Source organism: Mustela lutreola, chromosome 4 (genome assembly GCF_030435805.1).
Source record: "Mustela lutreola isolate mMusLut2 chromosome 4, mMusLut2.pri, whole genome shotgun sequence".
Taxonomy (NCBI): domain Eukaryota; kingdom Metazoa; phylum Chordata; class Mammalia; order Carnivora; family Mustelidae; genus Mustela; species Mustela lutreola.
Genome location: NC_081293.1, coordinates 192,296,857 through 192,318,851, shown reverse-complemented (window position 1 = coordinate 192,318,851; position 21,995 = coordinate 192,296,857). Strand labels below are relative to the sequence as shown.

General features: G+C 37.2%; 1 protein-coding gene across 2 annotated transcripts in view; it reads left to right on the top strand.

Annotated features, from left to right (window-relative positions):
* The window catches only part of TPK1 (thiamin pyrophosphokinase 1), a 351,662-nt gene that overhangs the window by 79,178 nt on the left and 250,489 nt on the right, over positions 1-21,995 (top strand). For both annotated transcript variants that reach the window (XM_059172147.1, XM_059172146.1), the window contains exon 3: positions 402-473. In XM_059172147.1, the coding sequence (XP_059028130.1) occupies positions 402-473 (72 nt within the window). The remainder of the gene's footprint in view (positions 1-401; positions 474-21,995) is intronic.

Below are 21,995 nucleotides of genomic sequence, written 5' to 3'. Positions count from 1 at the left end.
CATTTGACAGCGAGAGGGGAACAGAAGCAGGGGCAGTGGGAGAGGGAGAAGCAGGCTTCCCACTGATCAGAGAGCCCCACGCGGTGCTCGATCCCAGGACCCTGGGATCATGACCTGAGCTGAAAGCAAATGCTTAACGACTGAGTCACCCAGGCGCCCCGATAAATTGTTTTTATAATCAATTCTGCAGCAGTATGATAATGTTGGATAGACATATTGGATAAAGTCGATCTGGTTAAACTATTGTGTCTTTTCAAATTAAAATACGAGAAATTAGCTTTGGTTGAAATTTAGCTCTGTGGAGATTGAAGATCTGGATTAGTAGAGTGTGATTCCAGACTCAAATGAGGGGAACAGAGGACTCTGTTCACCTACTTATTTAACTTCTTTTATTTCCGTAGGGAAGTTGAAGTACTGCCTTGTGGTTCTGAATCAGCCTCTGGACAAATGTGTTCGTCGTCTTTGGAGCAAAGGTAATCTTAATTAACATTTATATCTCTACTTTCTTAATCTGTTTAGGACTAATGTGACTATTAAATATTCCAGAATCTACAATACCAAAAAGTGGAACTTATAACTAAGTGATATAATTACTAAGAATGGATCTGTTCTGTTAGTAGTGTCTATGGGGAGTTTCCCCAGGATGCACCCCCAAGGACAGAATGACAGTGTAGCATCACCACCTATATTTCATATATTATGTGGATGTTAATCCTGAATGCTCACCAAATGTTTGTTAAGTGTAAATAGTTTTGGCACCAGCAACGGTAAAAAGCATCCTCAAGCCTAGCTCATCCCAGCATTCAGCAATAAGATATCTGCTGGGTGACCCCATTTGCAGGGAAAAAAAAAAGAAAGAAAGAGAAGAAAAAACACTAATAGTATATTAGGATCTCAAGGGATGCTGAAAAATATAAACGTGCAGGAGTTTTGCAGAATTAATACTTCTGTGAGTTTTCCTATAAGAAACAGACTTTATTAACTATTTTTTACAGTATTCTTTGATTTTTTTATAGCATTAGCTCTAGGTGAGAAAATAGTATTAAATATCATTTACTGTTTTGAACCTCTGCTTTTCCATGAAATCTTGAGCTTTTTTCAAAGGGATTCTTCTGCTAAGGTTAGCAATGTAAATTTTGAGCCAAACTAGATCGGCAGAAGAATATGATTTTTGATGTATCGATGTGTATTCTAGATGAATCTCCTATTGCAGAATTCTTTTGTATCTTCAGCATCAAGGCTGTGTGTCCTAGAATCCACACCTCTCATGTCAATAAACTCACATATGTGTAGTTGTGATAAGAGAGGGAATAGATCATTATGAATGATTTTGTATAATGAATTTTTCTTGTCTTATGTGATTACCATGAAAACACTTGATTCTAAATTTAGCTATCTTTATGTTAGCCAGCTGAAAATTTCACATTATTATTGCACTAAAGGTTGGAAGGCTATTTAGCCAGTAACTTCACTTTCCTAGAACCTCTCACTTGCTTATAATTAGGTGGTTATTCAGGTGCCATCAGAAAGGTCTTTATGTTGTCATGTCAGTGCCTAGTGCTGTGTCTGGCACGTAATTGCTTAGTAATTACAACCAGTGAAAGAATGAAATTTAATTTGGTTCATATTGCTAATAAATACCAAAGTAAACTGATCAAGCACATTCTTTTGATCTGAACTTACCTGGTTTTCTCACATTTTTAGGAAAGCGTGAGCAGTTGTATTTTATTACACTTCCTTAAAATAGACAAAATAGTCCTTAATAGGAACTGCTGGAAACCTTGGGTAGGGAAAACTACATCTAGGAAGTCTCATTTTGGAGGGTGGAGGATCCTGTTTTGTTCGTGTGTGAAACGGTCTAGATTTTTGAGCTGACTGACGCTTCTGATATTAGTTTCCTGCAGTGAATTGGATTAGAAAAAGTTTCATGCCTGACATACACCAACTATTTAGTTGATTTGCATGAAAAATGAACGCTGGGTCAGTCTGTATACATGGAGAGAACTAAAGATATCTAATGTAACATGGACTCCAGTGGTTAGATAATGCTCATTTCCAAAATAACTTTTCTTTAGATTATTGAAATACACTTTTCTATATATGTCTAGGATGATTCTTGTCTCTCTGGAGCAATTAACCATTACAAAAAGTGGATCTGTTCATAAGTACTGAGGAAAGGTAGAATAGGGTTTTTGTGATTCTCACAACAGAAGCCATGATTTTTTTGTTTGTTTGTTTGTAGTGTCCTGTTTTGTGTTCCTCTTCTTCCAAATAAAACTTAAAAAAAAAAAAAAAAAGATACTGGGTGCGTGAGTGGCTCACTCGGTTGAGTACCCAACTGTTGGCTTTGACTTGGGCCATGATCTCAGGGTGGCGTGGGGCTCCTCACTTAGCGGGAGTCTGCTTGAGATTCTCTCTCTTTCTCCCTCTGGCCCTCCCCTCGTATGTATGCATGCACACTGTCCCTCTAAAATAGATCTTTTAAAGCAACTGGATACTAAGGAGGACACTTGTTATGATAAGCCCTGGGTGTTGTATGAATCACTGAATTCTACTCCTGAAACCAATATGGTACTGTATGTTAATTAGCTAGAGTTTAAATAAAAATTTGAAAAGAGAAAACAAAAACAAATACCAAACAAATAAAAGTAAAAAAAGAAAAACAGGGAGACTTGGAGCTTGAGCTGCTGATGTTAACAGAAGAGAGAGGCCTAGAAAAAATATAGGGCAGCCTTGAGGGCCTGGGACGGAAAGCAGTGTGGCATTGTGGGATTTCAGCACTTAAGGGCTGGGAGCAGGCTTGCCCGCTACTCTGTCTTGTATGCGTGACTTTTTCTGTTACGTTCTGTAGCAAGTCTGAGGATTTGTGAAGAACAGAAATCAAGGGGTGAAATCCAGACTATTGTATCAAAACAAAGACAAAATTTAGAGGCTGCTGCACAGTGTCCGTCTTTTATATAAAATCAATAATTTAACTTTCATCTATGCTAAGGACTTCTAGCAAGTAGGGATTTCCTGAGATTCCTTTAAGGGGAAGGACTGTTTTGTAGGTTTATTTATTTTGCCCTGCAACGTTTTTATGACATGTAATTTATTTTAAATGACTGAAGAAAGGATTCAAGGGAGATTAAAGGTAGAGATGTTTTTAAATATGTTTTCTCTTTAATACTTCATGAAGTTTCAGTGTTTTTCTTGGTTATAGGTCTTGGTCATTTTAATCCCAACCTGTCCCAGGAGTTTGTATACTTGATTTAATCTGGAGCTATAAGTACAGAGATGGGCAGATAGATAGAACTGTAGGTAGTATCGGACTTTTCTGTAACTACCAGAGGTTATTGGCATTTGTGAATGGATATTGCCCTCAGATTTCTTAACTTTTTCTTTTTCTTTTCTTTCTTTTTTTTTTTTTTTTGAGTCAGACTTTCTCTTCCAATAAGTGTGTTTCTCATCCCGAGATATCTGATAAGTGAAGAAAAATAGGGAAGTCTGTGTTTGAAGGATTCTTTTTATTTCTTTTGTAGATCAGTTATTCTCCACTTGTGGGCACCATACTTGTCAGGGTCTCCAAAGGTAGTAAGAGAGATCTGAGTTACATTAAAAAGAAATCTGATATTCACTTACCGGGGATGAGGTTTTAGATGGACCATATATCAGATTCCTAGGAGTTTGCCTTATTAAAGTGTGTCTTCATTTTTAATGTGAGTTCACAGCTTTTCTCTGTCTTTTCCATTTGAGCCATAGAACATGGTGACCAGGTAAATTAGATTATGAGTAATCAGATTACAGTGATGCCGGGTACTTATGTACACAGTGACACTCTTCCTCTAAGAGGAGTTAGTTTTCTTCACTTGCTCGCTCTTTCTTTCTTTCTTTCTTTCTTTCTTTCTCAGTTCTCAGCTAACAAACCTTCAGATCATGCCAGGGTATAGGCCCTATACTTGGGTTCATTGCTGATGAGGCTTTAAGTTATAAAGGACACCCATAGAGCATACCTGAATCAAAATAGAAACAAGGCCTTTGATTTTATGACATCAGTGTTTTCCCTTCTGTTTCATTTGTAACTGATGCTTGCTGAGGCCATTCTAGGTCAGCCATTGGGTCCAAAGCTGGGGATCTAATGGCTGGTTCTTAGTTGTGGCTGCAGCTGAGATAAGGGAGCACAGACACAGGTGCTTCCTCAAGAAGCAGGTCAGAGGCTCTTGGAGCCACAAGTCCTTAGAATGAACTTGCTCATCCTTATTTCTTAAGTAGCTGAAATTATCATATATTTGATTGACTTTGACTATAATTTGGTCATGTCTGTATGCCTTTTGGTTTCTTTTTCAAATAAAAACACCTTCCATAAATCAGTTTTTAATAGAATCCTGACTTGCTCTACTAATTAACTGATCTTGTGCTAGTAAGTAGTATTGCCCTCAGTCTTAAGTTTTAAATGATGTAGGAATCTGCTGTGAGGCACCTTGCTTTGGTAGTACTTTTTTTGTATCTTTCCTTTATAAATTGTGTACTCTAGGACTCAATAAGCTTCTTTATACCTATTTATTTGAGGTTAAGCTCAGCCAAAATAGCAAATTTATATAAGATTCCTTTTCTTTTCTTTTTTTTTCTAGCCTCATTTTTCTATTCGGTGGGACCTCTACCTCATTTCTGGTATCCAGTGTGATTATTCTCCTTAAAATAAGAGAAATTGAATACATGCCATTTTTAGGTAGATTGGTTGAATTGATTGGTTTGCTTTAATATAACTTGGTATCCATCACTGTTTTAATCTTATTAATTCTATTTGTGTACTTTATCCCTGTTAGAGGGATTTCCAGGGAAACATATTTTCTGCTAATTACCTTACAATTTTGAAATCACCTTAATTCTATTCTGACAACTGATTCTGGAAGGGCTTCTGGTCCATCTTTTTAAAAAAAGAGTGGTTCTACATACACTACATTTTTTTTCTCTATCTCTCTCAGGCCTCCTCTGTCACAGCTATTTTTTCTTATGTGTTTAATGATTGATATGATAAAAAATGACATTTGTTATTTTCTTTCTTTTTGCATAATATAGATTTTTATTTATTCATTTTGCAAACTTTCTCTCATCCTTGAAAGTCCAGCACCAGTGCTGTCTCTTGCGAAGGAAGTCTCCCTTAGCTAGCCTCTATAGAGAGATCATCTTAGTATTTGTATTGATTTTCTGTTACTTATAAATGTCACCTTATTCATCCTTGAGGATAAGCTCCTTGAAAATTGATACAAAATGCTTTGCTTGTGGTGTTTCCCCTTATCTCCTGTGAGGCCAGCCTGAGGGTAGTGATTGTAGGTTATGTTGGCAATTGTTGGAGACCAGTGTTGGTCTTTGGTGCTTTCTAGATCCTGGAAATACTCTTTCCCTGAGGTGAGCCCATTAGCAGGTGCATGCATGTGGGGTCTCTCATTTGCTCTTCTGATTCATCTTCGGTCCTCAGCCTTGGTTGGGTCCCTTTTCTACTTCTGTTAAACTCGAAGACTATCGTTCATTTTTTTTCCCCTCTGCTCTCTGACTCCCAGATGCTTATTTGGTATTTCCTCGTATAATGACTTAGAACTCATATTTTCATTAATCTCTCGTTCTTTCCACATAGCTTATGTGCAAATGTATTCTTTTTTTGCCTTTATGATTTTATGCTTTTGATGGTTGAAGTGCTAACAAATGTATCATTGTAGTATATTGTCTTTGTTCATTAAGTTATTATGGTAGGATACATCTTCTATTATATACAAGGATAGAAAATTAGGCAGTTCAGCAGTACTCCTATCTTTTAACATTAGTGTCTAAATAGATTCATCATATAGTCTTATTATAATACTCATAAAGCTTCCTTAAAATAATTTTGTTGTGAGAACTGTATATTAACTTTATTGTTGTGAATTATAAATGATTGTTTTTCTCTAGATTTCCATCCTTAATTATAGAACTTACGTGTTCATTGTACAAATTTAAAACATCAAATTTGTAATGAAAAAATCAGTCCTTATAACTGCTTACTATTCTCTTTATTGTTTCTTGCTTTTATTTTTTCCTTTTTAATTATTTCCTATGAAATGGTTTTCATAACTATTTTTAAATATCAGGTTAATAGATGAAATGTTACTAATAAATAGGAAAATGCCCCTGAAATGATGAGTGCCAGGCCGTGTGACTCTGTATGCTTCATGGCAGGTAAAATAGGCATTTTAAGTGTCTGTTGAATTTCTTTATTGTTTATGCCATTTAGTTCTGTGTCCTAATAGGTCAGTGTTTTTCTTTTTTCAAAGATTTATCTACTTGAGAGAGTGAGAAAGAGAGTGTGCACACACAGAGGGGAGGGGCGGGTTGGAGTAGAGAGAGTCTTTAAACAGACTCTGTTCTCAGCGTGGAGCTCCATGCTGGCCTCTATTCCATGACCCTGAAATCACAACCTGACCCAAAACCAAGAGGTGGTCGCTTAGCTGACTAAGCCAGTCAGGTGCTCCCAGTATGTCAGTTTGTAATGTGACCAGAAGATGGCTTCCAGATGAGCATGGCTGATTATGGTTTATGCCCCATAAACCATGAGTATTTATGGAGCTATTGATGCATGCTCCATGTTTAATCTAATACACACACGCACACACACCTTCTTTGCCTGATGTTAAGCCTCACTAGAGTGATTCTGCTGTGTGGTAGTGAGAGGAGCATGAGCAGCTTATTGATGGTGATCCTTGTCCAGGAGGCTGAGAGGCAGCCTTTGTGGTGAGGTATCCTTAGTGAAACAAAGTAAAAAGACAAAAGTCCCGACGGATTCTAGTTCTACACTGGAACTAGGTGGACTTCCACTTAAAGCCTAGAAGACATCCTCTCTGGATCGCTCTCCAGGGCTGAATGCAACGTCTTGAATTTCTTTTCTTTGTGTTCTGTAGATCAAAGTACTCAGGAGTTAGATGGCCTTCCCTGAAATGCAGACCTTGTCATGTTCAACAGCTCTTCCTAGCAATTTGTAATGAGAAATGAAGGTTTCTCTGTGGTGATTTTTCTCTGTTTCAGTTCAGTATATAGCTAATCCACTTAGTGTGAAAAACTTCTTGAAGAACAGGCCAGAGAAGCAACCAGAAATACATGGGGAAGTTCACATTTTCTCCCACATTATATTGTCCGTTGTGCCCTGCAGAATCAGGAAGTATTTATTTTTACCTGAGTCCTGTTTTAAACCCTGTATACTGTTAGGTGTTAGGTAAATACTAGTGTTTCTGTGTGTATTAAGCCTTTGTCCCACTTTGTTTAGTGGCTTCTCTCTTGTAATAGGGTGTTTCAAAGTCAGCTATATCTGGAAGTTTATTTAATCGACTATAGATGAGTTAAACATTTCCACAGTTAGTGTTTGTGTACAATGATAGATTAAAAAATAACTAGAACTTTTCTGTAGTATTAGTCTTTGCGGGAAAGCTGAGCCTCTCTGAGCTTTTAGTTTTACAAGAGTAAAACTTGCTTGGAGTCTTTGGAAAGAAGCTGCCACTGGGAGGCAGAGAAGGAAGAGGGTGTAAGCCCATTGCTTACCACCTCACTAGGAGACAGATGTTTGAGAGAAAATCTGGTCCACATTCTTGGTATGTGTAGTCAACCTGAGTGGAGTGCCAGAGGAGAAAACCTTAGGGAAAAACACTTATTTAAGCTACTAGAAGAGGAACAGTATTGGGAGGAAGTACTCTACTTTTGAACATGTTTAGTAGAACTGAACAGTGTGAGTTGTTTGATTCATCTAATGGCAGAATCTCGATGGAAATGAAACCATGATACCTTCTTGTGAGGCTTCTTTGCAGTCTAATTAGTTACCATGAATTTAGCTTTTAGGAATAAGCTGGTTACAACTACCTGGATAGGTAGAATAGCATGTACATTTTTGTCATTTGAGTATATTGAGGCCAAGACCTAACAAATACGTTATCTGGGAAAATGGTAGGCTTTAGGGTACTCTTATTTTAGTTAGGATGATTTGAGATCCATCTGTTCTAGTAATAAGTAGCTTTGTCATTAGACTTAAGAATCCTGTAATAGTTAAGCTTATCACAGTTTATTAAAGCACCAAATTGACACCATTTGTGTCGTTTTTTGTGCTTAGTGTTTCGCAGAACTTATGCTTTGAGCACATTTAAGTGAACATTGAGCCAAAGATCCAATGAGCAATTTGCATACTTCGTTCTGGTCCATTAAGTAAAACAGTTATGTACAAGCTGTGGTCCCTGTAAATAAGGCTGGCAGAAAAGATCTGTCCCAGTCATACAGAAACATTTGGGAGACTACAATAAGATTATTTAATATAGAAGACATTATTTAATATAGAAGACATTTAATATAGAAGACATGTATCAGTGGCACAAAACAAAATAAGTTTTGTTTGATATAAGACCAGACTTCTATTTTACCATTCCCATCCCCAAGATGATGGTCCATTTCTATTACATGAGATCTTTTATCATCCTGAGTCTTATAATATAAATATTATCAGATACTTAAGACTTCTGTGTTATGTTCATTCCCAGGATTCCCTCTTATATCTTTGTTTTATTTTAGTAACTATAATATCATAGAGAGTATAGGGAATTTGTACCACAATTTCAGTACCTAATATTTGAAATACATTTGGGGCGCCCTGGACGGCTTAGTCAGTTAAATGTCTGACTTGATGATTTTGGCCAGGCTCTATGCTCAGCAGGGAGTCTGCTTGAGAATATCTCCCTCTGTCCCTCCCCATACTTATGATCTCTCTCTCTCTAAAATAAATAAATCTTTAAGAAAGTATTTGAAATACATTTATAAATCTTGTGCTGTACTTCCTAATTCTATGGTACTTTACATAAACTGCTGCACTTTTTCTACTAAGGAAAGGTCATTTTCACATTAACTTTCACAGCATAACATTTTCTAATATGTTTACCGAAAGGCAAAAAATACCCGTCCATTACTTTGTTCTTTAATCCATATTTTTTTGAGCATGGTCTGTGTCAAGCAATGTACAGGGACTGGGATACCAATGAGGAAGACACAGGCCCTTTTCTTGAAGTGTGTAGAATGTAGTGTCTGATGTACCCATTCCCAACATATTTTCCAAATAGTTACTGTAAGGTGTAGGGGACCGATTGTTAGAGACTCATTTGTTTTCTCTAGAATCATATGTTGAAGCCCCGGTGTGATAATATTTGGAGATAGTGTCATTAAAGGGGTAATTAAGATTAAATGAGGTCTTAGGTGCGGTCCTAGTGCTGTAGGATTGGTGTCCTTACAAGAAGAAGAAGAGACAAGAGGGTTGGTGCTCTGGGGAAAGGCCATGTGAGGACAGAGTGAGAAAAGGTTCCCATCTGCAAGCTGTGGGAGAGGCCTCAGGAGAAACCAGCTCTGTTCACACCTTGACTTTATACCTCTAGTCTCCAGAACTGTGAGAAAATAAATTTCTGTTACGTTATCCAATCTATGGTATTTTGCTCTGGAAGCCCTAGCGATTTAATGCAGTTGTATGCAAGGCTTCTTGGCAAGTGGAGGATTATTCAACTCTCTGTTCTCTATAAAATAGCATTGATCTCAAAGGTTCTTTTTATTTGTAAGCCTGGTGCCAGGTGTTCTTATAGGCAGTCTTGATCTTACTGTCCTACCTTATAGCTTCAATCCATTACCAGTACACATTGACATTCAATGCTGAATAGCCTCAGATGGATAGTGGTTCTCCTTGTTTACAGAAGACATTTCAGTAACTTCAGAAAAACAGTTGAAATACCATGTATATTAGATATTAACTTGATAGAAATAGATTTGGGAAATACATTTTGTACACCTTAAACACAGGAAAGAGTGTGGATCAAAGAGAACAAAACACAAATTTAAATAACTCAATTATCAATAATTATTTTGGGCATTAATTTATTACCCTGTATATATGTATTTGCTTTTCTTATAAAACATCAATTAGAAAGTTTCTTTGCATTACTTCGGCACCATTATAAACCTCAGTCTGGATATTTTGTAGGTCATTTAATCTCAAGGCCAACCTTTGATGGATTTTTTTTCCCTCCTCCTTCATAGGCTGTCGTTCTTATATGATGTGGCCTGTTTGCAGTTGTGGCGGCCAGGCTTTTGCAATAGATTTGTTCATTGAAGAGTAAATAAGGGATTACAAATCTCACCATGGGACTCATGGTGATACTGTTACTTACTAGGTAAGATCATCTAGTGATGGAAGGATGTTTTAGGTGAGGGCGACAGTAGGTTTTTTGTTTTGTTTTGTTTTTTAAGATTTTATTTATTTATTTATTTGACAAAGACCTAGCAAGAGAGGGAACACAAGCAGGGGGAGTGGGAGAGGGAGAAGCAGACCTCCTGCTGAGTGGGGAGCCTAATGCGGGGCTCAATCCCAGGACCCTGGGACCATGACCTGAGCCAAAGGCAGATGCCTAATGACTGAGCCACCTAGGCACCTGATGGGGACAGTAGTTTTTAAGCAAAGAAATATGCTTGTAAAGAAAGGTTGTTCCCATGCTTTATTTTGTTTGTTTTTACAGTTTTGTGTTTCTGACTTCTTTTTAAGATTTTATTTTTAAGTAATCTCTACAACCAGTATGGGGCCCAAACTCTTTTTATTTTTTTTAAGATTTTATTTATTTATTTGACAGAGATCACAAGTAGGCAGAGAGGCAGGCAGAGAGGAGGAAGCAGGCTCCCCGCTGAGCAGAGAGCCCGATGTGGGGCTCAAACCCAGGACCCTGAGATCATGACCTGAGCCAAAGGCAGAGGCTTTAACCCACTGAGCTACCCAGGCGCCCCAAGGGGGCCCAAACTCTTAACCCCAAGATCAAGAGTTTCGTATTCCACCAATTCAGCCAGCCAGACATACAGTTCTATGATAAAAATGTTTAAGATATGTTATTTCCTTTTTAATATGTACATTAGAAAATTACTTCACCTTTTTTCACCCTCAATTCCTGCCATGTTAATAATATATATGTAACACTTGGGTGGTTTTTATGAAGTGAGTTGACTCACTGCTGTAGCCATACTGGAAAAATGATTCAGCAGACCATCCAGGGATAGTCAATGAAATGGGTTAGTGAGATCAGCTGATGTATTTGCCAAACTTTTATCTTTTATAAAAGTTACCTGCCTCTCTCTTCTTTCTGTGCAACTTAGAGTGAAAATGGGAAAAATACTGGTGGTGGTGATTTCCTCCCAGTAAGTAACAAATGAATGACTGTAAGAATTGAGCAATGTAGGGGTGCCTGGGTGGCTCAGTGGGTTAAAGCCTCTGCCCTCGGCTCAGGTCATGATCCCAGGGTCCTGGGATCGAGCCCCACATCAGGCTCTTTGCTCCGTGAGGAGCCTGCTTCCTCCTCTCTCTCTGCCTTGCCTCTCTGCCTACTTGTGATCTCTCTCTGTCAAATAAATAAAATATTTTAAAAAATTCTTATTAAGAATTGAGCAATGTGAAGTATTTCATTTTAAATTCCTTCACCCTGCTGTTGAAATTTTTTCTATATGTAAGTGGTCAATGTGTAAAATGTATTTCAAGGTAGTGGATGTTAATGGAAAAATAATAGAATCATCCAGAATATTTGTTTTTGCATCTATGATTCTGCCACTAAATAAAAGTGTCAAAAATGCACTTACTCCCCCTTAGGACACAGGAGTATTTTGCTTGCTCAGTAATGTGATTTTGTCTTTAGGATGTTCTTGGAAGTACAAAACAGAAACAATAGAGGATGAATATGGTACACTGAGTTTTTTAACTGTCAACAGCTTTTGGCTATGTTAAGAAATAGATTGGTAACATTATGTTTCAGATGTACTTAACATTACTATCTTGGACCATCCAAGAGACAGATACTTATTGAATATATAACTTATCACTGGTTACAAACCCAGTCTTTTTGCTTAATGATTACTTTATACATCTTGTTTATAATTTGGTAATTTTGGTCCTTTTCTTGGGGTTCCACTGGCACTCATTCATGATTCACAGGATTGTGCATTCTTCCTGTTCAGTAGCATATAGAATATTGTAGAAATAATAAAAGGGACAGTATCTTTGTATTGGCTGGAAATAGCCTGGATTTGTTACATTGGAGGGAGGAAAAAAATATAGACTAAAATTTGTGTGGATATGAATGTACATAGAGAATTTAGGGATGTTGAGAAATAAAAATGTGACTTCAACAACTATATTTTTATTTAACTCAATAGAGTTGTTTTCACTTATCCATATGGTTTATCCACGGCCATATGTTTAAATTCACCAGATTCTCCTTTGCTTTGATTTTGTGGATAGGACTATTAGTTTTGTTTTTCCTTACCTTTTAGTTTTACTAATATCAATGATTACTAAATCAAAGATGTCCTTTAGAAAATACGCTTTTAATCATGACATTCAGTATGCCTCTGAGTACTATGTCCCAAAACTCACTGAGCGAATAAAATATCACCTCTCATTGTTGGAAATGGTGTAGGAATATTTTTGGTTGTCATGATGTTACACATGGAACATTGTTGTGAGTTTTTAAGGGACATTTTTTAGCAGAGGCCTTCATAATAACTTGCATACCATGTGTGCCCTTTTATATCTTGCCTTAGACAATGAAGCAAAAATATAATATGTGAAGTTACAAGTTAGTCTAAAACTAGCATTTTTTCCCAACCGTAACAGAATTGTAAGCATCTTTAATAAATTCCCAATATTTTCTTGCAGAGGGGGTGAATTGTTTATGTTCTCAGAGTGTAACAAATCAAGATATATCTGCTTTTTGGTTTTTAAAGAAACCACACTCGTGGGGGTGCCCTTGTGGCTCAGTTTGTTAAGCCTCTGCCTTCAGCTCTCGTCATGATCTCAGGATCCTGGGATCCAGCCCAGCATCTGGCTCCCTGCTCAGTGGGCAGTTTGCTTCTTCCTCCTCTGCCTCTTCTCTTGCTTGTGCTCTCTCTCTCTCTTAAAATAAATAAAATCTTACGCAAACAAACATAGCACTCCTTTCTCCATGGGAGAAAAACAGAAAACATGTGCAAACTTTTTTTTTTTTTTTTTTTTTTTTGATAAATAGAATGTGCTCCTTTCATACTTAACAATGTTAAAGACATTACATATGTTCAGTTAAATATGGTATAAAATGGTTTGGAGGTTCTACTTGTAGAAAATGGTTTTTCTATCATGTCTGACATCTGTTAATTATCCATAAGCACACAGCTATGAATTTTTTTAGCTAAGTGTAATCCTGAGGCCTTCTACAGAAAGCTGAGGCATTACCATTCATTCAGTTTAACAAAACTCTGAGGCTGTGGTATGAATGTGTATATTTTATTCTTTATTAGCCTCAACTGACATAAATGTTTCTGGAAGTAAGATTGAACCTTATAACACCTGTATTCCTCGTCAAAAACAAAAATCAGCCTTAGGTATGGCAAATTTTGATGAACTGTGACTCTCAGCAAACTAGAAATTTTTTCTGCTAACCTATGAGAAGTTGTGAATCCTAAATGTCAAACTCCTAATCAGTATGAAAACAGCTTGGTCAAGATTCTGTCCATTCTTCATTTCTTTTCTCTCTCCACTAATGAGACTCCATATCTTGAATGTTGTTGGTCTTGGTACTTGGAGATCCTTTGCCATTAAAGTGAGTTTCAGTTATATTTACTATATGGTTCTTACTATGTCAGGAACAGTCACTAATTATTTTATATGAACATTTTGTTTATATGAACATTTTTAATACATGTTAAACACTGGAGCAATCTGAAGTATTTATGTATTACTTAATATTTCTGTATCAGCGTGGTATAGATAACAATTTCATTAGCATTTCAACTTTAGAATTAATATAAAATCTACTAGTGCCTACTGAGTCTTTTGGGTTCTCCTAAACAGTTTTGTATTGCCATGCAGTTGTTAATGGTGTCTGTTTTTCTTTTTAAATTTTGAACAGTGAACTAACTGTAATTTCACCTGTTTTATATTGTTTTGAATCAAAAGGAAAAGACAATGTATTCCTTGTGATACATGGATAGTGTCACTTTAGTAAATTTAAGTCGTATCTTTAAGGTAAAAATGATTCATTAATTACATCTGTTCTTTTAGTTTAATGAATGATACCAAATAGTTCTTGTAACCTAAGGCAAACCAATAAATATGTCAGCACAATAAATGAAGAAACATTACAGAACTAAATAAAAGAGGTTATTCGCAACTATGGAATAAAAAATGTTAAAATTAAATGAACTTAAAAATGTATATAAGAGAACGTTTATCGGTGAACTTTTTGCTATTACTTGTATTCTTTTACTTTCTTTGATGTGTCAAGACAGCCTTAACCTGTGTCTGATTGATGTTTGGTTCATCAGACTAGGAGGTTATTATATTTGCTTGATTAATTGGTTGCTGTCAACATCTTTATTTCATTTGACCTTTCCAAACTGCATCTTCAGCTTTTGTATCTTAAGTAAAAATGAGGAAACACTGCTCCAAAACAATCTAAACCATGTTTACTACTTGTTTTCATTTTATATAACATCAGTAAAAAGATGCAATTTTTGAAATTAATGAAATTGGTTGTTTTTCTTTTTTTTTTTTTTAAGATTTTATTCATTTATTTGTCAGAGAGAGAGCTAGCGAGAGCGAGCACAGGCAGGCAGAGTGGGAGGCAGAGTCAGAGGGAGAAGCAGGCTCCCTGCGGAGCAAGGAGCCTGATGTGGGACTTGATCCCAGGACGCTGAGATCATGACCTGAGCTGAAGGCAGCTGCTTAACCAACTGAGCCACGCAGGCGTCCCAAATTGGTTGTTTTTCTAATTGGCTTCTTTAAATATGCATGATTCTTGCCCATTTTTATTTACTATGCCCATTTTTATTTGGAATGACTGAGATCTTTGGTGCCTTTGATATAATAGATGATGATGGTGCTTTTAATTTTTTAAGTAGGTATTGGAAACTTTCTTCAATAAATAAAAACTATCATGTCAGTATTACTGAAGGAAATTAAAGAGTTGGAAGACCTATTCTTACCCACGATTATTGAGTAAACAGGTCTGTAGATAACTAATATTATAAAGGGAGAAATGCAAATTAAAAAAATTCCTGTGTCTGGATGAGTTGGAGAACATTTTCCAATTTCAAAAATTCCTTTATTTCTTTTTACTTTATTTTCTCAGAGAAATGGCATTTTTTCTGAACAGATTCTACAAGGATGAGTGAACAAATGTTCCTTTGAACTTTTGGATATAAGCATTATATAGAAGCAAATAAAGTCCAGGGACTTTTCCCGAGATTTAAATTCATTAGCACAGCACGGACAGTAACCATAAGAAAGAATCAAGGTTTTAAGTGGGCAAGTTAATGTCAGAAATAGAGGCTGTATTTATTTTTCCCTTCAGTATTTCTCTGCTTCCAACTCCTTTGCCTCCTCCAGCCGACATATAAAGCAGTGCTTTTTAAATGTATCTTCTCGTCCCCAGTTTTGCTTTACAACTGTGCTTGGGGAACAGCAATAGATAATTTTAATTAAACGGTATGGACGTTTTTCCAGGGGAAAGTGCATGTAATAGGATTGTTTTAGCTGTTAACTTTCACTGCTGGATTAGATTTGTTTTCAACTAGCTCAGCTGATGCCTAGCTGTTACTATTTTTGGCCTGAAATATGCTTTCCACTGGAAATTTCTGTATTTGTCTCTTAGCACATTTGGAACCACCTCATCTTTGTCTTAAAATCAGAACTTCCATGGTTTTCACTAAGTAAGGTTCACTCTTAGAAGCCTTCCTTAACCACCGCCCTTCTTCTTTTCAGCCTTGGAGATGTATGTCAAGTGATGCCGACTTTCTTACTACAGTGTTGCCTTATTCTCCGCCATTGCTCTTTCTTGCCCCCAGCTAATCTCCAGTAGGTACTAGTCCTGTCCTGCTTAGCTGCGGTTGGTCCGGGAATTATCTGCCCACCTGTGGTGATTTTCAGTTTGTCTCTCTGCTGTATACCGTCTTTAGATTCATTTATTCTGTTTGCCGAAGCTTTGCAGGTGTCACCATTGCCCAGAGATTAAGTTCCTATTCCTTAGTTCATAGGCTTCTGTATTTAACCTTTCTTTACTATCTTCACCCTTACCTGTGCTGTCTTCACAAGGAGACTTTTAACTTTTTGAGGGGAAGGTCTTTGACTTTTACCTCTTAAAAATGTTCATGTAGCGCCTTTCATGTCGTGGACCATTAGAGATGATAGAATCTCTGTTATTTGTCCGTCTGTCTGCTTTTCCTCCTGACTTCCTGTCGGCTTGCCTTCCTGTCAGTATGTCAGCCTGCCACTGCTTCTCTATGCCAATTTGATTACTGGTATCTCAGGGCCTACATTACCCAGTTGAGGAAAATGAGTCTGATGTCTCCTATCTATTTTATCTGATATTGTCCTGCACTTATTTTTTTTTTTTTTTGTAGGCATGTAAACTCAGTTTCTACTCTTTTTTATCTAGCACCCAGTTTTGCTTTTGTTTTTTTTCCACATAACGTGATATTGACACCTTTCGGAGTCCTTGGTAACATGAGAGGTCTATATATTGTATGCCAAGGAAAATTATCCTTGTAGAATATATAGTATTTTAAAGAATTTAAAAAGTAGAAAGCAGATGAGTTCTTCATTATGTATATTGTATTTCTGATTACCTTATATACAGTGAAAGTGCTATGTTAATATTGCAGGTGATGGCAAAGCTGACATAGAGTCATTGCTTTTTACATTTAAACAACTAATCCAAATATGGTTTGGACAGTTCAGATAAGTTACTTGTGCCACCTGGAAGCAAGTCTGGTTTCTGTAGGCACAGTGCAGTTAGTTCAGAAGATACTGTTAGTTCATTAAACCGTTAAAAATAGAGTTACCATTTGACCCAGCAGTTCCACTCTAAGGTGTATCCCCAAGACCACTGAAAACACATGTCCACGCAAAACCTGTCTATGACTGGGCGCCTGGGTGGCTCAGTGGGTTAAGCCGCTGCCTTCGGCTCAGGTTATGATCTCAGGGTCCTGGGATCGAGTCCCGCATCGGGCTCTGTGCTCGGCGGGGAGCCTGCTTCCTCCTCTCTCTCTCTCTCTCTGCCTGCCTCTCTGCCTACTTGTGATCTCTCTCTGTCGAATAAATAAATAAAATCTTAAAAAAAAAAAAAAAAGAAAGAAAACAAAACCTGTCTATGACTATTCATAGCACAGTTATTCAGACTAGCCAAAAGATGGAAACAATCCTAATGGTCATTAACAGATGAATGGGAAAAAAGTGCTGTGTCCATACCCTGGAAAAATGTGGAGCCATAAAAAGGAATAAAATACTGATGTCTACCCCAGCGTGGATGAACCTTGAAAGCAGTACACTAAACGAAAGAATCTGACACGGAAGACCACATATTACATAATTTCATAATGTCCAGAACAGGTAAATCTACAGAAACTGAATATATATTAGTGGATGGTTATGGCTAAGGTATGGGAATTTAGAGGAGAATTACTTAAAAGGAATGGCGTTTCTTTTTAGAGGGATGAAAATACTCTAAAATTGATGGCAATGATGGTTACACAACTCTCTGTATAGTCTAAAACCATTAAATTCTTTATCAGTACTACCTTGATGGTAGGGGAGTTAAATCTCAGCGGTTACAAAAAATAATAGACATTAAGGTGTAAGTTAATATCTTCTAATCTTTACTCTAATAACTTCTAATATTTGTCTCGATTAGGATGTTCCCTGTTCTTATGAGCTTTAATTATACCAAAATTTGTCTCACACTTCATCCTTACTTCTGGATATATTCATGTGGTTTGGGCTGGTGATTCTGAAATTTAACACACATCAGAGTTACTTGGCGGGTCCCAACTCTAGCATTTCAGATTCCTTGCATTGGAGGTTGGCCTCAAGAATTTGCCTGGGAGTTTTTAACAGTTTGTGACAATTTTTAGGTGTTACAACATGTTTTCTCTTTCTTTTTTTTCCCCCAGCACTATTACTAGCTTCTGAGCTAACAGCCTTGGTGGGACTAAGGTTTTAGCTCTGCATGATCTCTCTCACTCTCCTGTACTCCTATAGTATCTCTCTCTCTCTGCTCAGAATCTTTTTTTTTTTTTTTTAAACCATGAGAACATAGCTTTTTAGTGTTCCATTTGGTTTCCTTTTGTGAGCCCAACTCCCCTTGTCTGCCTAATGGGCTTCATGTTTGAAAGTTTCAGATTTACTATCCAGCTTTTTAATCTTTTCTTTAACATTTGTAGCACCGTTTTCTTTGTACATCTGCCTTAGAAAGTTTAGAAACTTTATGCTGCACAAAATAAAATGTTTTGAATAGAAAAAAATAAAACTGTGATAAAGTGACACACTTAAGAGGCTAGACACAAATGTAACTTATCATTTTTTAGTGTACTTTACTGTTTTTTTTTTTAAATTAACATATAATGTATTATTAGCCCCAGAGGTACAGGTCTGTGAATCGTCAGGCTTACATACTTCACAGCAGTCACCATAGCACATACCCTCCCCAATGTCCATAAATCAACCACCTTCCCCCTACCCACCTCCTTCTGGCAACCCTCACTTTGTTTAGTGAGATTAAGAGTCTCTAATGGTTTGTCTCCCTCCTGATCCCCTCTTGTTTCATTTTTTCCTTCCCTACCCCCGAGCCCCATACTTTGCCTCTCAAATTTCTCATATCAGGGAGATTATAATTGTATTTCTCTGATTGATTTACTTCGCTTAGCATAATACCCTCCAGTTCCATCCTCATCATTGCAAATGGCAAGATTTCATTTCTTTTGATGGCTGCATAGTATTCCATTGTGTATTTATATCACATCTTCTTTATCCATTCATCTGTTGATGGACATCTAAGTTCTTTCCATAGTTTGGCTATTGTGGACATTGCTGCTATAAACATTGGGGTGCACGTGCCCCATCAGATGACTACATTTGTATCTTTAGAGTAAATACCCAGTTGTGTGATTGCTGGGTCACAGGGTAGCTCTATTTTCAATTTTTTGAGGAACCTCCATGCTATTTTCCAGACTGGCTGCCCCAGCTTGCATTCCCACCAGCAGCGTAGGAGGGTTTCCCTTTCTCCGCATCCTCGCCAGCATCTATCATTTCCTGACTTGTTAATATTAGCCATTCTGACTGGTGTAAGGTGGTATCTCATTGTGGTTTTGATTTGTATTTCCCTGATGCCGAGTGATGTGGAGCACTTTTTCGTGTCTGTTAGCCATCTGGATGTCTTCTTTGCAGAAATGTCTGTTCATGTCCTCTGTCCATTTCTTTTTTTTTTTTTTTAAGATTTTATTTATTTATTTGACAGAGATCACAAGTAGGCAGAGAGGCAGGCAGAGAGAGAGAGAGAGAGAGAGGGAAGCAGGCCCCCTGCCGAGCAGAGAGCCTGATGCGGGGCTCTATCCCAGGACCCTGAGATCATGACCTGAGCCGAAGGCAGCGGCTTAACCCACTGAACCACCCAGGCGCCCCCTTCTGTCCATTTCTTGATGAGATTATTTGTTTCTTGGATGCTGAGTTTCATAAGTTCTTTATAGATTTTGGATACTAGTCCTTTATCTGAATGTCGTTTGCAAATATCTTCTCCCATTCTGTCAGTTTTCTTTTGGTTTTGTTCACTGTTTCCTGTGCTGTGCAAACGCTTTTGATCTTGATGAAATAGTTCACCAAAAGTTCACTTTTGCCTTTCCTTCCCTTGCCTTTGGCTATGTTTCTAGGAAGAGGTTGCTGCAGCTGAGGTTGAAGAGGTTGCTGCCTGTGTTCTCCTCTAAGAGTTTGATGGATTCCTATCTCACTTTGAGGTCTTTCATCCATTTTGAGTCTATTTGTGTGTGTGGTGTAAGGAAATGGTCTGGTTTCATTTTTCTGCATATGGCTGTCCCAATTTTCCCAACACCATTTGCTGAAGAGACTGTCCTTTTTCCATTGCACATTCTTTCCTGCTTTGTCAAAGGTTAGTTGACCATAGAGTTGAGGGTCTATTTCTGGGCTCTCTATTATGTTCCATTGATCCATGTGTCTGTTTTTGTGCCAGTACCGTACTGTCTTGGTGATGACAGCTTTGAAATAGAGCTTGAAATTTGGAATTGTGATGCCACCAACTATGGCTTTCTTTTTGAACATTCTTCTGGCTATTCAAGGTCTTTTCTGCTTCCATATAAATTTTAGGATTATGTGTTACATTTCTTTGAAAAAATGGAAGGTATTTTGATAGGGAATGCATTGAATGTGTAGATTGCTTTAGGTAGCATAGACATTTTCACAACATTTTTTCTTCTAATCTATGAGCATGGAACATTTTTCCATTTCATTGTGTCTTCCTCAATTTCTTTCATGAGTACTTTATAGTTTTCTGAGTACAGATTTTGTGCCTCTTTGGTAAGGTTTATTCCTAAGTATCTTATGGTTTTGCACGCAATAGTAAATGGGATTAACTCCTTAATTTCTCTTTCTTCTGTCTTGTTGTTGGTCTCTGTGCATTGATTTTATATCCTGACACTTTATTGAATTCCTGTACAAGTTCTACCAGATTTGGAGTGAGGTCTTTTGGGTTTTCCACATAAAGTATCCTATCATCTCCAAAGAGTGACAGCTTGACTTCTTCTTTGCTGATTTGGATGCCTTTAATTTCTTTTTGTTGTCTGATTGTTAAGGCTGGGACTTCTAGTATGATGTTGAGTTGCAGTGATGATAATGAACATCCCTGCCGTGTTCCTGACCTTAGCGGAAAAGCTCTCAGTTTCTCTCCATTGCGAATGATATTTACTGTGGGGTTTTCATAGATGGCTTTGATGATATTGAGGTATATACCCACTGTCCTTACATTTTGAATAGTTTGATCAAGAAAGGATGCTGTACTTTATCACATACTTTTTCAGCACCTATTGAGAGTCTCATATGGTTCTTGTTCTTTCTTTTATTAATGTATTTGGATCACATTGATTGATTTGCAGATGTTGAGCCAACGTTGCATCCCTGGAATAAATCCCACTTGGTCATGGTGTGAATAATCCTTTTAATGTACTGTTGGATCCTATTGGCTAGTATTTTGGTGAGAATTTTCGCATCTGTGTTCATCAAGGATATTGGTCTGTAATTCTCCTTTTTGGTTGGGTCTTTGTCTGGTATTGGGCTCAAGGTAATGCTGGCCTCATAAAATGAGTTTGGAAGTTTTTCTTCCATTTCTATTTTTTGGAACAGTTTCAGGAGAATAGGTATTAATTCTTCTTTAAATGTTTGGTAGACTTCCACTAGGAAGTCGTCTGGCCCTGGGTTCTTGTTTGTTGGGAGACTTTTGATGAATGCTTCAATCTCCTTACTGGTTATGGGTCTGTTCAGGTTTTCTATTTCTTTGTGGTTCAGTTTTGGTAGTTTAAAATGTCTCTAGGAATGCATCCATTTCTTCCAGATTGTCTCATTTGCTGGTGTAGAGTTGCTCGTAATATGTTCTTATAATTGTTTGAATTTCTTTGGTGTTGGTTGTGATCTCTCCCTTTCATTCAAGATTTTATTAATTTGTGTCCTTTCTCTTTTCTTTTTGATAAGTCTGGCTAGGGGATTATCAATCTTATTAATTCGTTCAAAGAACCAGCTCCTAGTTTCATTGATTTGTTCTCCTGTTTTTTTAGTTTCTATTTCATTGATTTCTGCTCTTCTCCTGCTGAGTTTAGGCTTTCTTTTCTGTTCTTTCTCCAGCTCCCTTAGGTGTAGGCTTAGGTTGTGTATTTGAGACTTTTCTTGTTTCTTGAGAAAGGCTTATGTAGCTATATATTTTCCTCTCAGGACTGCTTTTGCTGTGTCCCACAGATTCTGAACAGTTTTGTTTTCTTTATCATTTGTGTCTGTAAATTTTTTCAATTCTTCTCTCATTTCCTTGTTGACCCATTCATTCTTTAGTAGGATGCTCTTTAGCCTCTATGTATTTGGGTTATTTCCAACTTTCCTCTTGTGATTGAGTTCTAACTTTAGAGCATTGTGG